The 20131-nt window shown below is 38.6% G+C and overlaps 1 protein-coding gene across 4 annotated transcripts; it reads right to left on the bottom strand.

Annotated features, from left to right (window-relative positions):
- Window positions 1–154: 154 nt before the first annotated feature.
- Window positions 155–20013, bottom strand: LOC113132266 (CSC1-like protein 2). 4 transcript variants are annotated; one of them, XM_026310252.2, is made up of 24 exons: window positions 19749–20013; window positions 14256–14474; window positions 13926–14005; window positions 12012–12074; window positions 11144–11222; window positions 10296–10333; window positions 10074–10216; window positions 9054–9105; window positions 8833–8941; window positions 8671–8741; window positions 8012–8092; window positions 7750–7873; window positions 6860–6993; window positions 6624–6761; window positions 6258–6411; window positions 5917–6023; window positions 5701–5787; window positions 5539–5604; window positions 5259–5421; window positions 4815–4920; window positions 4455–4622; window positions 4242–4357; window positions 4051–4122; window positions 155–3115 (listed from the first exon to the last, which is right to left on the bottom strand). In XM_026310252.2, exons 2-24 carry the CDS (start codon window positions 14448–14450, stop codon window positions 2936–2938), a joined length of 2526 nt encoding a protein of 841 aa, XP_026166037.1. In that variant the 5' UTR covers window positions 14451–14474; window positions 19749–20013; the 3' UTR covers window positions 155–2935. The 4 variants fall into 4 exon arrangements, with proteins under 4 accessions (XP_026166037.1, XP_026166034.1, XP_026166035.1 ...); XM_026310249.2 differs by lacking the exon at window positions 12012–12074 and adding an exon at window positions 12377–12421 and having other exon boundaries at window positions 19749–20011; XM_026310250.2 differs by lacking the exon at window positions 12012–12074 and having other exon boundaries at window positions 19749–20011.
- Between the last annotated feature and the right edge of the window lie 118 nt (window positions 20014–20131).

The following is a 20131-nucleotide window of genomic DNA, read 5'->3' as shown; positions in this document are numbered from 1 at the left end:
GAGGCCGATGCAGCAAAACAGTGTACTGGGGAGTATTATACTTTCATTCATTATTAAAAGTAAAGTTTTCACATTGAGAAGGATAATGTGATGTCTGCTATATCATTTTAACCAAGTAAACCAAGGGTGGGTTAAATAGAAACTCTTATTGGCAAACTTGATTAAGTACAGATTTATTGTTCAAAGAGCAGGGGAGGGAGAGTACAGACAGAATATACTGTATATCTGTACAGATGGCCCTTTGGAAATAATGTTCAAATGAGACGGTCAAATGCTGAGAGCTGCTATTTTTATTCTTCCCATCTAGAAAGATAGTAAAACTAAAAACAGCAAAGCACACAAAAACACGTTCCAATTGTGCAGTTTTGAGACGCAAAGATAATATCCTACCCCATACAGTGTAGTAACAGGCTGAGAACTTCTGTTAGTGTCTGTTTACAAAAACAATCCACTTATTTCCAGTGAACCTTCCATCTATACAGATCTTATGAAGACAATCTAAAATAAAACGATTCATCATGTGAATCCTAGACCTGGAATTAGCAAAAGACTAACGAAAATCATGTAGATCTGTACCTAAATGAGATAGCATAACGTGGAACAGGACACCAGCAAGTTTCGCTTTACACCTTTCAATTTCTGGTTAGCCAGTGAACTCTCCATTTTACGCGGTTTGAATACAGCAGTCACACTCTCAATTTAGCCTCTTTGATTTCACAAAAAGTTGTGGAATTAACCTACATTCATCATTTAAAAGCTGAAGTTGTTAGACAAAATAAGATTATGTATCTCCTCGAGAGTTGGACAGTGTTATTGGGACAGGACACATTCAGAGATTTCAAGACATTGCAGATATAAAAATGAAGAGGTATAAAAAAAAAATAATAAAAATCACCTCATCCTGACGAGAAGAGCAACAAACTCGGTGTCAAACAATTATCCAGTATACACAATAATAATAAACCCATATGTGGTCCTAATATACCCATGGACAAATTACGGAAACAATTTAGGCTCATTGTTGTCATCAAACCCACAGGGGCCATTGCTCTTCTCAGTCAATCATATAAGTGAAAGTAGGATTAGTGCACATTTCACACAGAGGTTCTCTGAGCAGCTGGACAATACATTTTTTCATATTATGGTCCAATAATAGTAACTGGCCAAAATGACAGACTGTAGTGGTACTTTGTCTGTAGCACTTTGCCTTGCTTGCTTTGTTTATGAGGAAGCTCATATTGTTGTCTTATCCCAGGAAGAAACAGAAGCATGATTAATTGTGTGGACACTGCGCTACTTAGTTTTTATGATATTAAAGTATGGGCTTTTTGTCCAACTTCTTCCTTTCATCAACTTCTTCCTAATACCTTAAAGAGAAGCTGCTTCATATGGCCCATGTATATGTTAATCTGCATGTTTCATCAAGTGTGAATTGTAGTTCATTACTATGTTCTGAGGGAGGCCTTACAAGCTGGTAAACTGGATTTGCAAAGCCGATGTACAGTTTTGGGGGGCGGATTACACAAGTATTTAATAACAACTGAAGAAGCAATGAATATAATTAATGACCCTAAACAGATAGGACCTTATTCACTGCTGTAACTGCTGAACTCTTTTCTATAGCATCATCTAAGATTTGATATGTTTAACAAAATTGCGCAATTTGAGTTTAACAACCTACAGCTCAGAATAGAGTACTAGCAAATGAGAAACTGTAACAATAACCACTGGCATGTACATGATGAGGTTTCTACATAAAAATCTAACATTGAAGACCTGACCAAGAGCTGAGTGACAAGATATAGATCATTTGTAAAATTATCAGTAGCCAAACTGAATGTTAATTTCAAAATCCCCACATAAAGATGTAAACATATGGACAAAAAAAAAAAGGTACAAATAAACAATAGATGAAGATCAGTTACAATGAATATCATCAGAAACTGACCCAGAAACACCCAGAAAGGCCTTTCTCCATTCTCTGAACAACACAAAAAGGATCAACAGGCTCTAGGCCTCCAGTCCACCTGCAGCAGCTGTGCAAGGATTGTCCTGGGGGCAGCATAGTAGCAGCAGTCCACCAGCAGTCCCAACAAAGGCTCACAGACAGAACGTTGAAAGGATCATTATCAGTGTAGTGTATCGATATACCAGTTATCTTCTTCCACAGTTTTTAATGCACTAAGCTTGATAGCATGTAAAATTCTGTGCCTACAAATAAATATCACGTCAAAGGCTTTTTTTTTTTTTTTACAAATCCAGAGTTTTGTAGCTGTACAGTGTTAAAGCATCCAGGAGTGTAAGTAGCAATGAGTTTTCAAGGTTTCTATGGAAGTGGAAGAACCGTTTTGAGACCACCTGATCTGCAGACTAGGCTATTGCTCTCCTTTCTCATAAGCTGTTTATTTAGGGGAAGCATCTAATGACAATTAGGGATTTTCACAAATGGAAAATCCCTCCACCCTTTGAATTTGAAGGCAAGCTGTACTACAGCACCTGAGTGAAACTCAAGCATGTAGTCCAGGTCCCTCTGAAGTGCAATATCGTTAAGGAAATACAGACAGAAAATGACTCCCCTTATAAGACAAGGCAAAACATTCTTCATTTGTGCATTAGTGTTTTTCTTTCATGGGTCCATGTGCAGTGTTTTAGGGGGTGCCTCAGCTACATCGAGGCTTAGGCACATCGTCAGACTAGATTCCCTATGCAAGTACACAGAAGATGTGGTATCGGGAGGCCCTGTGAGGGAAATGCAAGAGGCCTAATAGGGTGATCCATTTAATCCTTAGTAGACAGTGTGCTTATGTTAGTGTAGAGTTCCTCCATAGAGGTTGAGATGCTTTGGAGAATAGTTGGTTCAGTTCCTAGTTTAATTCAGATATCCAGTGCACTCAAGTTAAACTTACGGTATTTTTTTTTCCTGTCAGGGACAGTGTCAGTGTCGCACTTCATTATCAATGAGGCTGTCCTCACCAGACTGGAAGTCCTCATTCAAGCCATTTTGGACATTGATCATATCCTCATCTTGTGAGGACCCCTGGCCGTCGTCCTCACCACTGCCTGAACCAGCTTCCTCTGAATTTGGGTCCTGAAGTACCTGAGCAATGTACATTTGCTGTTGGAAAGAAAATGAAATATGCTGTTAAAGTTTTAATGCCAGTTTGTGTTTCAGAATAAGTTTTCATTATCAAAGCATTGTTTCTAGGGTTATTACATGTTCTGCAATTTTGCTAGTTTGGTTTTTGGGTATTTAGGGCCAACTGGGATTCTCAGTGGTGCTGCTAATCGTTTTCAAACAATGGCAAGCTACCACTTCATTGACAAGATCTGAACATATGAAATTCAATACTATACAGCTGGGGGACTTCCATAAACACTGAAGAATAGTTTGCGTGTGAGTCAGCTTTGCAAGATAAAATGAATATGTCCAGACCAGATTATCTGATTGTAGACACAGCTTTAAAATGAGTTTTTACAGCAAGTCCAAAATCAAGGCTATAATGTCTGCAACTCTTTGACATTGCTACGAATAACAAGCCAAAAACTAATACCATGGTGCCATTAAAGTTTAAAAAAAAAAAAAAAAAAAAACTGTCCTGTCCTGTCTCACTGCTTCATCCCTGCCTTTATTTTCTAACCCTTTTTCTTAATAGAATCTGTTCTCGGGTATGTAAGGAGGTATATTCCTTCCCAGGGTTGTCCCAAAATAAAACTGCAGTAGTTGTGCATCATTAAAAAGTTCATTTGTATTTGACAGATCCAGAAAGGCTGCAGATATTAGATGTATTTTTAAGCATGTGGAAGTTTCTTTAATCAGAAGTGGTGTTTGTTTTCTAGGAGGCAGTGTGTAGGCCCTCCCAATCTTCTATATATTTACTGTTATGCAACATCTAATAGACTTTGCTCTTTTTGCCTTCACATAGTCCAAGTCAAACTAAAACTGTGTAACCTATTTTTCCATTTACCCGATGGTCAGCACCAGTACACACACGCGCTCACACACCCACACACACACACACTGACACCAAATAAACATGACTGAATAAATACCGCTGCTTTGTTGGCAGCAGGAGTGCAGACTGAAGTCCCATTCTCCATGCCGTCCACATCCTGGGTGTCAATCTGAGTCAGAAAACACATTTACCATAAGCAGCCGAATACAGTGCTGGTCTGAAATATTGGGACAGATCATTTAAAAAAAAAAAAACAGTAGTATTCAAAATGGGTGCCCAGCTTATTACCTTGTAGTTGTGAGCGCTGAGATATTTAAAATGTCCAAAGCAAACATGAGAGAGGCATATAATGATTGTGATGATCAATACTATGAATGTGAACATGGATGTTGCTGCTGAAAAGCCTGGAGGAAGAAAAGCAAAAGGGACTGGTTCAACAGTGTCTCGCTGCTGGGCATGTGTTACAGCATTAGCGACCTGTAGGTGGAGCCCTCTTCTTACCTGCGCGAACAGTGGAGAAGAAGAGAAGCCAGAAGAGACAGAGAATAGGAGCAGCGACCACTTGGTTGACTGCTCCAGAATGGATCTTCTTGTCCAGTTTAGATGGCAGATAGGCATAGTACATATTGTACCTGTCTGCTAGGTGTTTTAGCAGCATGTACATCAACCCTGAACAGACATTGGAGACAACCATTAGGGAAACTAATCCAATGAAGCTTGATGATTAGCGTCAGTATAAAAAAACAGAACCACAGTAAGCTGCCTGCTATCTCTATGTTTCTCCTGCAGTCATTTCATCAGTACACTATCCTGATGTGAAAGAGCTGTAGCCTGACAGTGGTAATAACCAGCAGAACTCACCAAAAGGTACAATGATTGGACAGGTGATGCTGTAGGTCATAACCACAGTGAAGACACACATCATCCAGGCATAAGCTGCCCCAAACTGGAACTCATAGGCTTGGTGCTGCAGAGACAATATAACGACTTTTATATTGATATACAGTATATTCTGTATTCAATTACTGTAGTTGTTTCTCTAAAAAGTAAAAAATAAATAAATACTGGCAAACGCCTACCACATTACCACATTGATGTCTTCAAAAAGTGTTTCTTTTTTAAATTAAAACATATAGTTTGTGTTGATACCAGTAGCCCACACAGTACAGATTTAAGACAGGTGACAAAGACTAGGCATTCTGATTTAATCAATTACTTAAAGTATATAATTAAAGTAAATCAACAGTAAAGTCTGCACAAAGTAAGAGTAATAATTTTAACTTAGTAAGCAGGGGACGCACTAACCCTCTTAACAATCTTCCGCTCAGCTGCTGAGCGAGCCAGGCAGAGTCTGATCATGTACATAAGCAAACCAGGGATCCTCAGCAGCTCCATTGCATTACCAATGAAAGCAGATGCAATCACATAGTTCACAAAGAAGGCACCATTGTCAGGAAGGAACACACACCTAAGGTCAAGGAAAATCCAAAATGATTGTAGGCATGTAACCTAAAGTATTTAGTGTGCTGTTGTTAGTGTTGCAGAGTTGCACTGAAATATATGATATATATAATATGATACTTACTCAAATCTCACTTTAGCATCTGCTAAGAAACTTTTGTCTAAAAACCAGCGGAAAAAAACCTCCAAACTGCAGAGATATAAGGAATGAAAGGAAAGTTAAAATATTGGGATTGATGAAATATTTTACATTTCGTTGTAGTGGAAAATCAAAAATGTGCTATACCTGCTGAGTCCTAAGGAGGGTAGCAACAGGACCATGAAAATTAAGAAAGTGTAGCATTTGTGCATTGTGGTCCGGTTCTCCCCTGACCTGTACAACCAAATTAAACATTTACATAGAATAAAAATAGACAACAAGCCCAAATAATCGACACCAGACGGGAATGGGAATAAGGACAAGATGACATGAACTTTTGACTGTACAAAGTATACAGCATACCGGGTCCAGTGGGCTTCAAAGAAGGCAGAGTAGTAGACAATTGTAGGAAGCAAGGCGGAGAAGGACCACAGGAGCAGGGTAGGGAAGAACTGGGTGATGATTGGATTCTGCAGGAAAGAACAGAAAGACATGGACATACTGTGTCAAGAAACTGAGTGGTGAATTCTTTGTCTCTTTAGTAGATTTGTGACAGAAGTTTCACTAAAGCTTATTTTTTCTTCTCCTTCACTCTCTCTTGCAAAGTCTCCTGTCACTGAGTAGATAAAGAGGTTCTGACTGACTCTACTGATTCACAAAATAAGCCATGAATAAAGTCAGACAGAGCAAGCTTAAAGACTCACATTTAAGTACTCCACTGGTTTGGTAACATTGAACTTGTCCATGGTGGTGATGATGATGGCAGGGGTGGTGAGGAAGAAGAGGAGAAGGAAGAGGACACAGTTGATGACGAAGCAGCGGATCCACCACGAGAATCCTCCCACTGACAGGTGCTCCCTGTGGGATAAAGGTTTTGTACTGGTTAGCTCAACAATGAGTGATGACCTGCAGTTATGGACACAGCTGGCCAGTAAACTGATACTGCAGCTAAAAAACTGGTTTGTCATCTGGTGTGAGGAAAATCTCCTCAAAGCGGACTGACAGCTAATTGTTTTTCAGCATGAAAATTAAGAGGACAGTACAAAATATATAATTTGAATTCTTCTTACCAATAGACATTTTGTGGATCGGGGGCATAGCGGACTGTCCATTTGGATGTGTGAAGCTTGGTGCTGAATTGGGAACTCTTGGGTTCCTGACGACAGTGACAGCCATGACACTTGCAAGCATTAAAGTCCTTCAGAATTCTAAGAACAAAAATCCATACAAACAAATAACATCAAGAGATGTGTAATATGTTGACAAATACACATTTACCTGTTTCTCTGCCTGGAAGAATACTTACATGGCAGTTATGGACTCATTCTGAAACGTGACAAAGGCCATTCCTAAGGGTTTTGTGTTGACCTTCTCTCGCTCCTTTCTGTAGTCTTCTTTTAGTTGTGCCTCCCGCTTGGTATAGTAGCTCACTGCCTCTTCCTATTGAAAGACAAAGAAACTGCATCAGAGCACGCCTGTTATGTTTATTTTATACATAATAATCATTACATTACAGTAATATTAAAAGTCAGTTTATTTACAGGGTTAACTGCATGATAGCTTTAAATACAATGACATATATATCAAACAGTTATTTTAGAAAACATCCTGCAATTACCAAATGCAGAATGCAGAAACCAAAACTAACTTCAGTACATTTTACGCATGTAAAACTGGACCTCTACTGAAATTATTTACCAGCTGTGAAGCAATTAGATGACATATTCATGTCAGTATTCATGTCATCTTCAGACAACAGCAAGCTACTGTTAGCTAAGCATCTTTGAAGAAACAGTGTAGGCCATAAGTCAGATAGTGTGAAATGGCAGCAGGCAAAACTCGGCAATTCATCATCAAAAGGAATCATAGAACTTTTCCATTTATGCAGCTATATTTGCATTGATGTGCTTTATATATGCAATAATTGACCATGTCAAATGATCTTAGACCTGAATGTATGCAAACAGCTGAATGTAATTTTCACATTTATTTGCATCTGAATGATGCAAAAAAAATCAAATGAATTAACACTTTATTGACTGGTTGTTCTAGGATCAGGAGCAGGCTAGACTTATTTTTCCGACATAGCTCTGCTTCTCAAATCAACTTTCCTCGTTTTCTGATAAAAATCTTGTTTCATATCATTTGTTAAGCAAGTTGCTGTTTCAAGATAAAGTAGTGATATGTCAGTCTAACCTGCTCACAGCCTTTGATGATGCAACAGCAAAGGTGTCCACAAGGCTTTGGGTTGATCATGGTGGGTTTATGATTTTTATTTTGTAGATCAAGAAAGAACTTCTTGCTGCGCTCTGCCTTCTTCCTGCATACAAAAGATCAGCTATGTCAGACTGAAGGAGGATTATTCCACTGAAACCAGTCCAGGACCCAGAGAGAATAAGCCCCAAAATGCTATGAAAATGCAAATGCTGAAACCCACACTTATAATTGACATTTTTACCTTTCAGTGTTAAGATACATGAGCTTGGCCACATCGTAACAGATACGAGCTTCCAGTACAGTACAGTTTTCATATGCAAGCCTATGAAAGAAGGTCAGAAAGGCGGAAAGTGTAAAAACTAGATGCATTTTTTTAAAGCACAATTACAGACATACTACAGCACTTACATATACCTGACAGAATCAAACTGTATGTACAGTACTGTAGATGACATCTTCACCATAGCAGTCAAGAAAGGAGGGTGCACCAGCCACAAACGTAAAAACATTTTTACGGTGTGGGGGGGGGGGTGTTTCTACTCAATGAGACCTCTTTGCAGTGCAGGAGCACAGACAAGATTTTAGTTAATACTATTTTGTTAAATAGGAGTTAAGCCAAACACCCCCTCCTTAGTCTTGACACATGACGTCCATAATCCAAATCATCATGCTTCCATTATGGACAATTACACAGATAGACCTTTCACTATCTGGTCCAAGTTATAAGGACAAGACAGCTGTCTTTAAAAGAAAAAGGCATGGCTGTCATATACCTAAATACAGCTACAGCTCAGCTTATTGCCATGACAACAGGGTAGTGTCCAATTTTTGTAAGGAAACAGAAGCCTGTGATTGAGAGATATTAACTGTGGAATAGGAAGGAACATTATGAGTGCTTACTCAAAGTGTTGCTTTATGTCAGTCTCCTCTGCATATGGGGAGATCCCGTTGATGAATAAAGTGCGTTTTACCTACATGAGAATGAAAAGACGGATTAAGAACATTTCAACGTGTGTATGGAAAAGAAGTGGACAGAGTTGTTATTTTCTGAATGCCACCCACTAGATCATCCTCCTTGTAGTGCATCTTGGAGGTGTGCCGTCTCATGCTGTACACGGTCAGTAACAGGTAGAGAAATGCAAAGGTTGTGTGCAGCCACAGTAGTGCATTACTGGAGGAATAAAGGGTTTTAAAGGATTATGTGACAGCGTTAGGAAGGTATGACTCAACATAAGTCTTCAAAGTTCAGTTCTAAATAAACTGAAGGTATGAGAATGACTTACTCTGTATCCAGATTCGCTATAGTGGTCCGACCAAAACTATAGGCATTGTTTTCTGTAGAAAAAATAAAAGATACAAGACAATAACTTGTCTGGAGGGCTTTGCTTTTGTTACACTGCACACAATACAGCAAAAAATATGAAAAACAGTTGAAATTGCAGAACATTTCCTACACAAAATGAAAATACTCTCAGAAAGAAGAAAAACAGGCATGATAAGGTGTAACATATTCTTAGAGCAGGTCATTCGATTCATACTATACTTTCATAAAGGCAGCTGTCTCTACTACTAATCCCTATAACTAAGTTTATGTGTAGCCTTTTTTAAGTTTACAGTACCAGCTTATTTGCTCAGTACATTTTAAAAATTTGCATTTTCACTAAAATAATACCAAATAGGATCATGTCCACCGGTGGCTCATTAACTGGCCAGGAGTCCTGCTCGCTCTGGCTAACATAGTGCTCCGTAGTCAGAGAAAGAAAGAGCCAGCATCAGTGTTTGGGTCACTGTTAGTACAGCCAATGAACATCTCTTACACTTGAACTAATAAACCTATTTGCAGCTGGAAGACCCTGACATAAGTCTGCAGCAACATGAAAGTAAAAAAAACAAAAAAACAAAACAAACAAAAAAAAAAAAAAACCTGGATTGCAGTATTGCAGTACAGGCTCAATTTTGGAACAGAAGAAAAAAAAAAAAAAAAAAAAAAAGGACTGAAATTTATCACAATCTAGTCATAAACAACATTTCACAACATTATTAAGTTTCTATTACTTTTACAGATATAAGCAGGTACTCCAGGTTTCACATTTCTGTATGGAAAATGTTTATTCTTTGAGCCTATGTGCTAGAGGAGGCTGTAAAGCTTTATATACTTTTGTTCATGGGAAGGACATTTTAATAAAAAAATAAATAAATAAATAAAAGCAATAGTAGTAAAAAAGCAAAACTTTAGACAAAAATGCATCTATACTGTAAATTATTTCCAAGTATCCTCTCGCAATAAAATATTATGAACTCACCAAGTAGGTTTCCCGAGAAGTTAACAGGCAAGATGATGCCCACAGAGAGCACTCCCACCACTACTAGCAGTCCAATGATGTGGCGCTGAAAAGACAAGTAATGCACTGCATCCTCACCACATTTCTCCCTGATCTCATCAACCCTGCAGAGACAACAATCCATCAGTTAGCAATTGAGGTCAAACACCACTTTTCCAGTATGCTGTAAGTAGGTTTTCTTACTTTATGCGGAAGACGGCAGTTAGCCATGAGCAGAAACCCTAAGGAAGAGGACAGTAGAGAAGCTAAGGTATTGTACCAGTTTTCACATGAAACACACAATAATATGAGATCAAGATTAACATGGTTTTTTTGTCGTGTGTTGACGACCTTGATGCTTTCCATGAAAATTTCAATTTGACTATACTATAACTGAGTCAATATTCCTAAGTATAGCTGGCAATACTCTTCTACAGGATCACAAACAGTAGAGACAACTGGATCCAAGTTCACAGGTGTTTATTCACAAACCATAGTACAGACAATGAGCTTACCCCAGGGTATACTGCCCCAGGGTATACTACCCGTGTTCTCCTAAACTCTCTACCTTTATACTTTTAGTCAGAGGGATGGATTCCACCCCCTTAGACCATCTTCCTTCATTTTAAGGTAACAGGTTTGTCTCACAGGTTTTTCCATTATTAGTTTCCCTTTTTTAGACATGTCTGTATCCTATTTTCTCATCATTCCTTTTTTAAGATGCTAGGGGACCATGCCCCACCCATGTCTCTCTCCTATAGATGGACAGGTTTCCCCTGCTCTCTATCCTGTATTCAGTCCTAGTTTTGGTACACATTCACTTTTCTCTAAGACTTATTTTAGCCAAGGCTTCATCCTGTCCATACTTAGTTTCTTGTGCATGCGATTGATCCCTTACATACATGCCATTGATCCAACTTGTTCCCGTAGAGTATTTTGGGACTTACATGAACATGTCTTCAATCACATGCACACAGAACCCAGTCTACTCATGGCCTTAGATTTCTGGGACAATACACAACATTTTCATGTAAGAACAAAATCAGACTCACTGTGTCTCTCTGGTCAATGTCTACAGAACTGGAAACCGAGGTGAGGCGTTCATAGCGTTCAGGTGTCTCTGACGTTACACTGTATGCAGAAAACACAGATCACAGAATTTGCATGCTGTTATACAACTACTGTGAGGTGATGTAAGTTATTTGTGTGTCAGGACAGTGGCATTACCATCCATATGGGAAAAGTTGACAACACAAAACACACAAATGCACGCCCTGAAATGGACCGAAGAGATTCAACCCTGTTTATGCTGCATGATTTGGGTTCGTAAAGCAGTCAAACACAGGATGAATTCCTGCAGCCACATTTCATGCAGCATTAGGAATAAAGAGCCTACTTTGCACAGGTTGAATCACTTCACTGTCAGAGGAAAGGTTGCAGTAAAAAGTTAGAAGGCAAAGCTCTACAGAAAAAAACGTTCACAAAGAAAACAATACAAACCAAGTGACCAACAAGAGGCAGATGTGTGGAGTTTGTCCAGCAAAGTCACAGGTTCTCCTAGTCATAACACATCAGAGCTTTATTACATACTGTATCTTAATTTGATTACACTGCCTAGGGAGCTCATGGCAGTTTGATTTATTCATGACTGGAAAATATGAAGACAGACCAGGCTGTGCTGGAACTCAACACTGGCTCAGTGCTTGAATACTACATGATAGGATGATGTCACCTAAGGCTCTAAGAGATGTCTAATGGAATGAGAAGAGAGCCTGCGGCTGTAATCCTCCGTCTGTCCTCCTCGCCCACATTTCAGTGAAAAGTAGAAATGGCTCATGTCAAGTCTAGTGGATGGGGTATATTGTAGGTGCATCATATTAGGACGCGTCTATGAACAACCAAAGATCAGGGAAGCATTACCTCTCCCTGTAAGCATCCTGTCTGCGCGGCTCATGCAGTGTGCTTACACAGAAGAAGTCCATGCTTCATAAAGAGGTCAATACACAGATTAGCATACACAGATCTGATTAGGATGGAGAGAGAGGACAGGGACAACCTAGAGGAGTAATACAAGAGTGACACGAGAGGTGAATGATTTCAAGCCTGGCACTGGTAAATGCCTGAAGAAGGAGAGAAAGAAAACTAAACAATCAAGAGTGAGAAACAGGTTGAAACCCACAGCATCCTGAACAGAGTGGACAAGAGTTACGAGTTAGATTAACTACAGTGAGGGAGGAGAAGAGAAGAAAAAGGCAGTGAATTTATGATATGGAGAGATAACATACTATTCCTGATCATCCAGGCGACTGTACCGCTGATCCATTCTTCTGCTAAGAAAAAAATAAAAAAATAAATAATAAAATAAAATAAGCAAAACACAGCCATTCAGCAAGGTTTAGTGAAAATGCCCCTTTTGGCCAGTAAGGGTGCTGGTTCAGAGAAAATCTGGGGTAGCAAATCACACCACAGGCATACAAATGAAGGTTTCTGTTCAATCTGGTGTACAATATCCAGCCATATAACGCATTTAACACATATGATATAAGAACCCTTTTATTCATTTTAGTTGAGAGTCATGGCTATTGCAGCTGGAATAACAGAAACATAAAATTTAGACCCCTTTTTTGATACTTAATCATGCTTTCGAGGAAGGTAACATTCACTTTTCAGAATTCAAAAAGAAAAGAGAGACAGACAAAGATCCCAAGTCAGCACAGGGTCATGAGACAACAAACTCATTTCCTGTCTGTTACAAAAGTGTCCCAGGCATCTACCCCCCTCCCATCCTCCCACCATGCTGCAACCCCATTCTCTTCTCACATGCAGCTGCAAAAATAGTGTAGCTGTAACATCACACAAACACACCAGGGGGATGTAGGTGATGGAGCACTGTGTCATGTAGTTTCCAGGGTTCATAGTCAAAAAGGACTGCAGTGCTGTCTGATTTCCCCCTCTGCCCCAATTCTGATCCAACCCTTGCTTTCACCTCATGGTGCAGAAGTTTAAAAGGAGTACTGGAATTAGCCCTTATTGACTGGCGATCCACAGCTTTTCTCTTTATTACATCAGTGTGTAGATATCAGTTTCAAATAATCCCAAGATATCTGGCAGGATAACTTCATATAATAGTCGGGAACTGCAGTCCCTGGGGTTTAGAAGCAGACAGTGGCTTTAAAGTGGTCTGGGAAATGGACCTAAAGGGGCATTTAAATTGATAATGGTTATTAATCATTTGTTTCTTCTTCCTCCATTTCAGCCATATTCCAACAACAGTCTGGTCTCTCCATCTCAAATTAAACAAATTGTGTAACAAGTGACACAGCATGACAATTTCAGAGTGCATTATTGCCATTACATAGAAAACTGCTGTTGCTGACTTCCTGTCTGGAGTACCTTCCTTGTGATGTCTGCTTCTGTTGGAAATTTACGTAACTCCACCATCAAAACAAGAACAAAGAATTTCTTGAAAGTTAACTAATGTCTAGAGTGAAAGGCTACCAAGTGCCTAGTACTACTGAAGTATATCTTTGGCAGATAAACATGTAAGGGCTTCTAGCTAAAGCTGGTTTGAGCTGAAGGAAAATTATTAGTGGAAGTTAAATCTTTGGGCCTGTGTAACAAACAGTTAACTTTGGACAATATCTACCAAACACCAAACATTAAGTATTATGGTGTATTCAGCATACAAGAAAGTGATTTTAACATAGCAAATTCCACAGTTGATGCGGGAGTACATGCTGACCATAATGTCACGGCTTCCATGACTCATAAGAAGCTCCAGAAAGCCTTAGTACAGGAGCTTCCAAGTCTGGATCAGTGTGTTCTTCTAATTACCTGTCAGCGTCAGTCACCAGAGCGAGGCGTCCATAATCCCATGCTACTTTTCTCAAGACGGAGAACACTAATAGCAGCCCCTAAAAGTAGAAAATAAACAGTGGATGTGACCTCAAATTCCTTTATTTACATTACAGAGAACTATAACAAAAATCACAAAAAGTTGTTTTCATTCTTAGAGTATTTCACATCAGTTCTGAGAGGTGTGAAGAAAATGGGAAAACTGAGGTGCTTACACCACATCATAATTTGGATATTTTGTTGAATGGTGTAAAAACATACATATCAGTTATAGTAACTGCACACTTCAATTGACTGACAGGGACTCACCAGAAAGCACATAAAGTCAAGGGAAAGGACAGTTGGTACCCCACCAAAAGGCAAGCCCTGGAGCACTGTACTGCGAATTCGAGCTGAGTAACAGTAGTCCTTTGTGTTATTGGGCAGCACCGTTGGGCAGCTCTCTGAATCGGTGCATCCTTGTGCCTCCCAGATGGCCATTATCAATATCAACACTCTGTGCATAACTCACTGCATGATGTTGTGAACCTGTAAATAAGAGACCAGCATGTTTCAGCACCAAGTATGATAATTATTCCTATTGCTTTTTAGCCATTATGGATAGCAGTATGTACATACTGAGGAATTTCAAAAGGTACCTTAATTAATATTTACAGTCCCTTTTTACAGAGGCAAACATTTCTGTCTCATCAGTCACATGTTTCAGTTCCTTTTGACTGACAACTGAAAATTTTTTGTAATCATTAAAAATGTACATTGTACACTTTCTTTTCTGTGTTCATGGCCTTTATAATGTGTCAATGACACACAGTAAACTTTGTTCTGAATTCCCGGAAAACTGTTGTGCAGAGTCATGTATTGGGGTTTGGTAAAAACAGTCACTCACTCTATTTGGGTTGAAAGGCTAAAGCAACGAGCTAAGAGCTAAAAGGAGCCACTGAAGTGCTGGAGAAACCTTTGATATTAATTTAGCTTCAGGACTAGGGTGTCAACCCCTGACAAGTCAGGATCAATGTCTATCCTGTGGTAGCCTTTATATTCTGTTCATTTTCACTCTGCATTCAGGTCTCTGATGCACTTCAGTAAGAAACAACAAGCAGCTGACCTAACAAGGTACTGTACCTCACAGCTAATGATGGAAAACATTGACATAACATTAATAGTGTATGAGGGGTAATAAGTCATACGAGAAATGTACCGTAATAGCATCCTGAGTAAGTCCAGGTAGCCCTTTTACTTGCAATGGCAAAACACAGATGAAGACATACACTAAGGCGTACTTCAGACATTCTGGTGAGGTCTCCAAACACTAAGGTCCATATTCACTGACTAATACTTGGACAGGAAAGAGACTAAGAGGACCATTTAAAAACAACAGCAAATATGAGGGGTAAGGCAAGTCCCGCTTAGATAAAACAACAACAATCCAATCAATACTTGTAGTCATCTGATGAGACATCAAAACAAGCTTTGGCTACAGCCAAAATCATTTGGCCTACAGTATTGGCAGGTGTGGTGTTTGAAAACATTCCTGCAGATTTAAGTGTGAGCAGACATGATCATAAAAAAAAAAAAAACAAAAAAAAAAAAAACATGGAGTTTGACATTTTGAGAAAGAAAACCTGAGAAGTTAAGTACCTTCTTCAATCTATACATACATGCACTGCTATACTTGTGCCCTTCGACCCAATATTACCAGCAGCATTCATAATGCTGCTCATCTGCCCTAACACTAACTCATTTATCCGCTCCCTGGAATGCTGTGACATCAGTGGAGAGGGACGCAGCCAGAGCTGAACAATAAACCGATAGAGACCACAGGGTTCAAATGGACCGGTCTCAACCCAAGGAGGACACAACATACCCCCCTGTGCCTTCAGCAACACTGCTGCACATCCTGGACCACAGTTCAGACTGTTTAAGATTCAATACTAACATCTTAAAAGCGTTTCAGCACACCACAAAAACAACTCATTGTAACACCTAAATTATAGTATTCCCATGATACTGAGCATAAACATGTTGAATAATGCATATTTGATTGATCAAAATGTTCAGTTTTGAAAATGTAGTAGTAGCCTGTATATATTTCTCATGTCACTTGTATTTGCTTTTAATTTAGAGGGGTTGAACACAACAATCATACAGTCAACAGGAATTTTACTCATAGTTGAATTATCAGTTTTTTTTTAACATGGTAACTTATTACATTATTGCATTGAACCGTGCTTTGTTCACAATTTATTTTATGTTTTGAATAGGGTTTCCTGGCCATTTGTTTACATACCTTGTGGAATTTTCTTTTAAACAAACAAGTTATATTTGCATTCAATGTTTCTCACGAAACAACAAAAGAAGCAGTTGTATGTAGTGGCATACAGAAACACGTTGAGTAGGTTTCCTTCCACACTTAAGGACACTCGCAAAGCCAATTTAAAAAAATATTTTAAATACTTATTTGTTTACAGTATGTCCATTTGTGCATGTTGACTGTTTAAAGTGATATTAAAAGTACAATACATGAATTTGGACAATGGCTACAACCACCAATCAAGTATGATTTAGGCAGAATGTAGTGGAATTAGTGAATGCCTTTAATAAAACACAGAACACAACATAAATTGTATACTTTAAATTTAACCCCAAATTGTTTTTTTTTTTCCTGAAATTTAACTTAAAAGTTTTAACTGCTAAGATTTACAGTGCTAATAATGATAATTATTATTAGAATAATGAAGATGAGAAGACTTACATTTAGAACCATAAAAATGGTAACAGCAAATATTTGCTAATTATGTTCCAAAAAAAAAAAAAAGTGTGTGTTCTTGCAATTCTATCTGTTATTTTAATTCTATAAGTTCATGTTATATTCTGTGAATTCACTAACGGTCAATATTAGACAAAAGTCTCAAGAAAGCTAAATGAGCTATCATTTCAATGTCTAGAACAATGTAAAGAGCACTGTGTAATTACAGCATGACGCAGCATCACTGAAATACTGTACCACCTTTCCACTTGATGCTTGTTGCCATAGTACCATCAGTCTTGCACACTTTCTCAAAATATAAATAAACATTAAGGGAATAAAAACAGTGGGGACAAAATCTTATACTTGTCCATCTGAATCTCAGTCTAGAGTGAGTCTGCAATTCCACAGGCAACAATGAGGGTTGTCTAAGTGTCTGGGATAATATATGTTACTAGTTAGACAACCATTATCAGAGCAAACCGTCCACCAGGACAAATAAAAAGAAAAAAGGCCAAACAAAACAGTGCATCTTTCGGCTCCAATCAGGCTGAGCTGCATGTTTATTACATAATAAGGCAGGCACAAACCTGTTTACTGTTAAGTGTACCTCCATCTTAATGCATGGAGAAATTGGCCTCAGAAATCACATGGCACTAATGCTTTCCATCGACAGTTAGCAATAGCAAACATATTCAGCACAATGTGCATTTAAACCTACAGTATTTACCATCAGGATGTGAGTCATTATTCCTGTAACATTTGAAAGTTAAATATTTGAACAGAGGTTTTAAAACAGAGTTTATTAATTAGGATTAGCATTAGTCAAGTAACACTAGCGTGACATCCGCCACCCTGCTTTTGCAACTAAAAAAGCCAACTGTACAGGATAAAATAGTTAACATTAATAAGATGACCCCAATAACTGTGTACAGTCTCAATCACATTTCCACAATCACCTTTGATACCTATCAGCAACATTAATATAAAAAAGAATTAGAAGATTACTCACCTTATAGGGAAGGTAACAGTTTCGACAGTGAAAGATTTCACGTTTTCACAAGTATTAATGCCGTATGAAAACCATTTGGAATCAATCATGATCTGCTCATCTTATGAATTCACAAACCTGCTTAATATTTTAATATGACTGCATTCTGCTGCACAACAATATCACCGTGGCATGAATTATTCAACAATGAAAATGGCTGATTGCACATTAGCCTGTAAATCACTGATAATTGGTCAGTGCCTGAACTTTGGTTATCACAGATTAGGATAGTGTCAGAGTACAGATCCATAATCACATCACAGTATATATGTCAAATAAGTTCAAACAACAGAAAACAAAAAACATACAGAAAATAGAAAAAAAAGGAATGAAAAAAAAAGTATATGTTAGAGTTTAAATGAAACCTCTTCCTATGCTGACACAGATTGATGCGTACATGATCAAAATTTGTTGTTGATATTTTGTAAATTCAACACCAAAGAGGAGATCATATCAAGAATGACATTGGATAGGCGACAAATTAAAGTTGGTATATGACAAAAGATGATCACTAAACCTAGCTTCTAGTCTAAAATCAGCAGCAAAATATAGTCCCACTGCTGTATAAATCCAGTGCTTTCTCTCTGCAAAAGTAATCTTACTATTGAAACTAGCTTCAAAAAACTGTGGTGTGTATTCATTCCCCTTTGTCCTTTGATTGTAAAGGACAGCTTGAACTGATACAAACCTAACAGATTATAAGCAGCAGCTACTGAATTGAGTGATATAGTTATAATGCCATGCATTATGTTATTGCGGTCTTGTGAATATGAGGTTTAGTATTATATGAAGAGCTGATTTCTACTATCTGTTCCTTGGACATTATTAACTTAAAAGACTTAACTTTGTCAGACAAAGCTAGGCCAGACAGCGAATTCAGCTAGTGAGGAGTGCTTATTTCATTTTTCACATTTATAGATGCACTGATTGACAACACAAAAAACAATTCAATCAAAAGTGATCTACATTTGAGTTCAGCATGGCAATTTGTTAAAAACAAATCATTCATTTTAACATTCAGAAGCACAAATACCTTCAACATTTTGTGAAGAGTCACACCTCTCAAGCCCTTTGTTTTTTATCTGCTATGAAACTGATATGAGCAGAACTGTGTTTCTTATTGAAAGGCTTCCCATCAATACTGTTTTGCATCACTGGACCACAGTATGGCTGAAGAAAATATTAAGACTGCTAGGAGTCTGCTTATGTTTATCCCTTTATAACCTATGCACAAGAACACATGAAGAGCTAAACTAATCAGTCTATGATGAAGCCCCTGTCAGTGAATGCATCACAGTTTAACCTGTTACTATTAAGAGATTCTCACAATATAGCATTGCTCAACTTCTTTCGTTGGACAGCTGAGATATATTAGGAATTAATGATCCCCGGCTGGTAATTTAAAAGTGTGTCCAAATACTGTCCTGAAACCTGCTGCTAATGAGAGTCTTTAAAACCTATAGCTGTATTGTCTGATGTTCCTCCTCGTATCCCAACTAACATCTATACATGAGCTGCCTCCCAATAGAAGCAAAACATTAAGAGGATGTAAAGTTGCTTTTTTATTTTAGATCATAAGAACAATATGAGCTGTCGCTATTGATCAGCTTCATCATGATCAGTATTAACGACAGGACCACACGGAGACAGCAGGAGAACTTAATCTGGAGATTGTTAGCTCAGCTAATCAAATAATCATGAGTGTCATGGTTAGCTGCTTTAAAACGAAACTGGAGTCCTTAAAACGAACCTGCGTACTTACGTTTAATAAGGTTAACTTGACTCGCTTATGAAAACTAGCTCGCATTAGCGCTGACCGTACCAATGTTACAGCTCGTTACGGTTCGCTCAGTTAGCCTCCCGCTAATGGGATGTGTTTACTCGTTTATTGTTCTCGGTAACGTCACCGGCAAAGTAGGAAACAGTTAGGTGGAGCACCGGCGGTAATAAACAACAAACCACATCTTAAAACACCATAGAGTTAATAAACAAACACGTAACTTACCTTGCTGTGAGCCAACCGGGACGTTGACGGTAGCTAACCTCGGTGTAACGTCAGCAAACAAGACGCTGAGTGACGACCACCAAAACAGTTTGTGCTGAGGTGCTTTCTGCCCTGCAAAGTGAGTGAACCAGTCAGTAAAGCGGTCTGGCTGTTAGTAGTGATAGGTGGAGCTGCGTGGATGGCAGTGGAGCTCCGACACTTGTTTCTCTGCTCTGAAACGCTTCACGTCACGTGACCGGACACGTTTAAACGTCACTGGTAACTGCGGCTTTACCGCTTTTCTATCAACTGTATGAGGACACACAGCGATTTTAAAAACATGGGAGACCACAGACATCAGGGCAGTTTCAACCCATTTTCATTATTATAATCGTCTGAACACA

This window comes from Mastacembelus armatus, chromosome 15, assembly GCF_900324485.2.
Source record: "Mastacembelus armatus chromosome 15, fMasArm1.2, whole genome shotgun sequence".
Taxonomy (NCBI): domain Eukaryota; kingdom Metazoa; phylum Chordata; class Actinopteri; order Synbranchiformes; family Mastacembelidae; genus Mastacembelus; species Mastacembelus armatus.
Note: the sequence above shows the minus strand (reverse complement) of the source record. Positions and strands in the feature narration are given on the sequence as shown.

What these genes read in the sequence shown, in the direction of transcription:
- LOC113132266 (XM_026310252.2), bottom strand. Translation starts at nt 14,450, where the DNA reads ATGCACAGAGTGTTGATATTGATAATGGCCATCTGGGAGGCACAAGGA. An exon ending in ACATTGACCAGAGAGACACA is followed by an intron (nt 10,334 to 11,143) that starts GTGAGTCTGATT and finishes CCTCTTCCTTAG; the next exon opens with GGTTTCTGCTCATGGCTAAC. An exon ending in ACTGCCGTCTTCCGCATAAA is followed by an intron (nt 10,217 to 10,295) that starts GTAAGAAAACCT and finishes TTGTCTCTGCAG; the next exon opens with GGTTGATGAGATCAGGGAGA.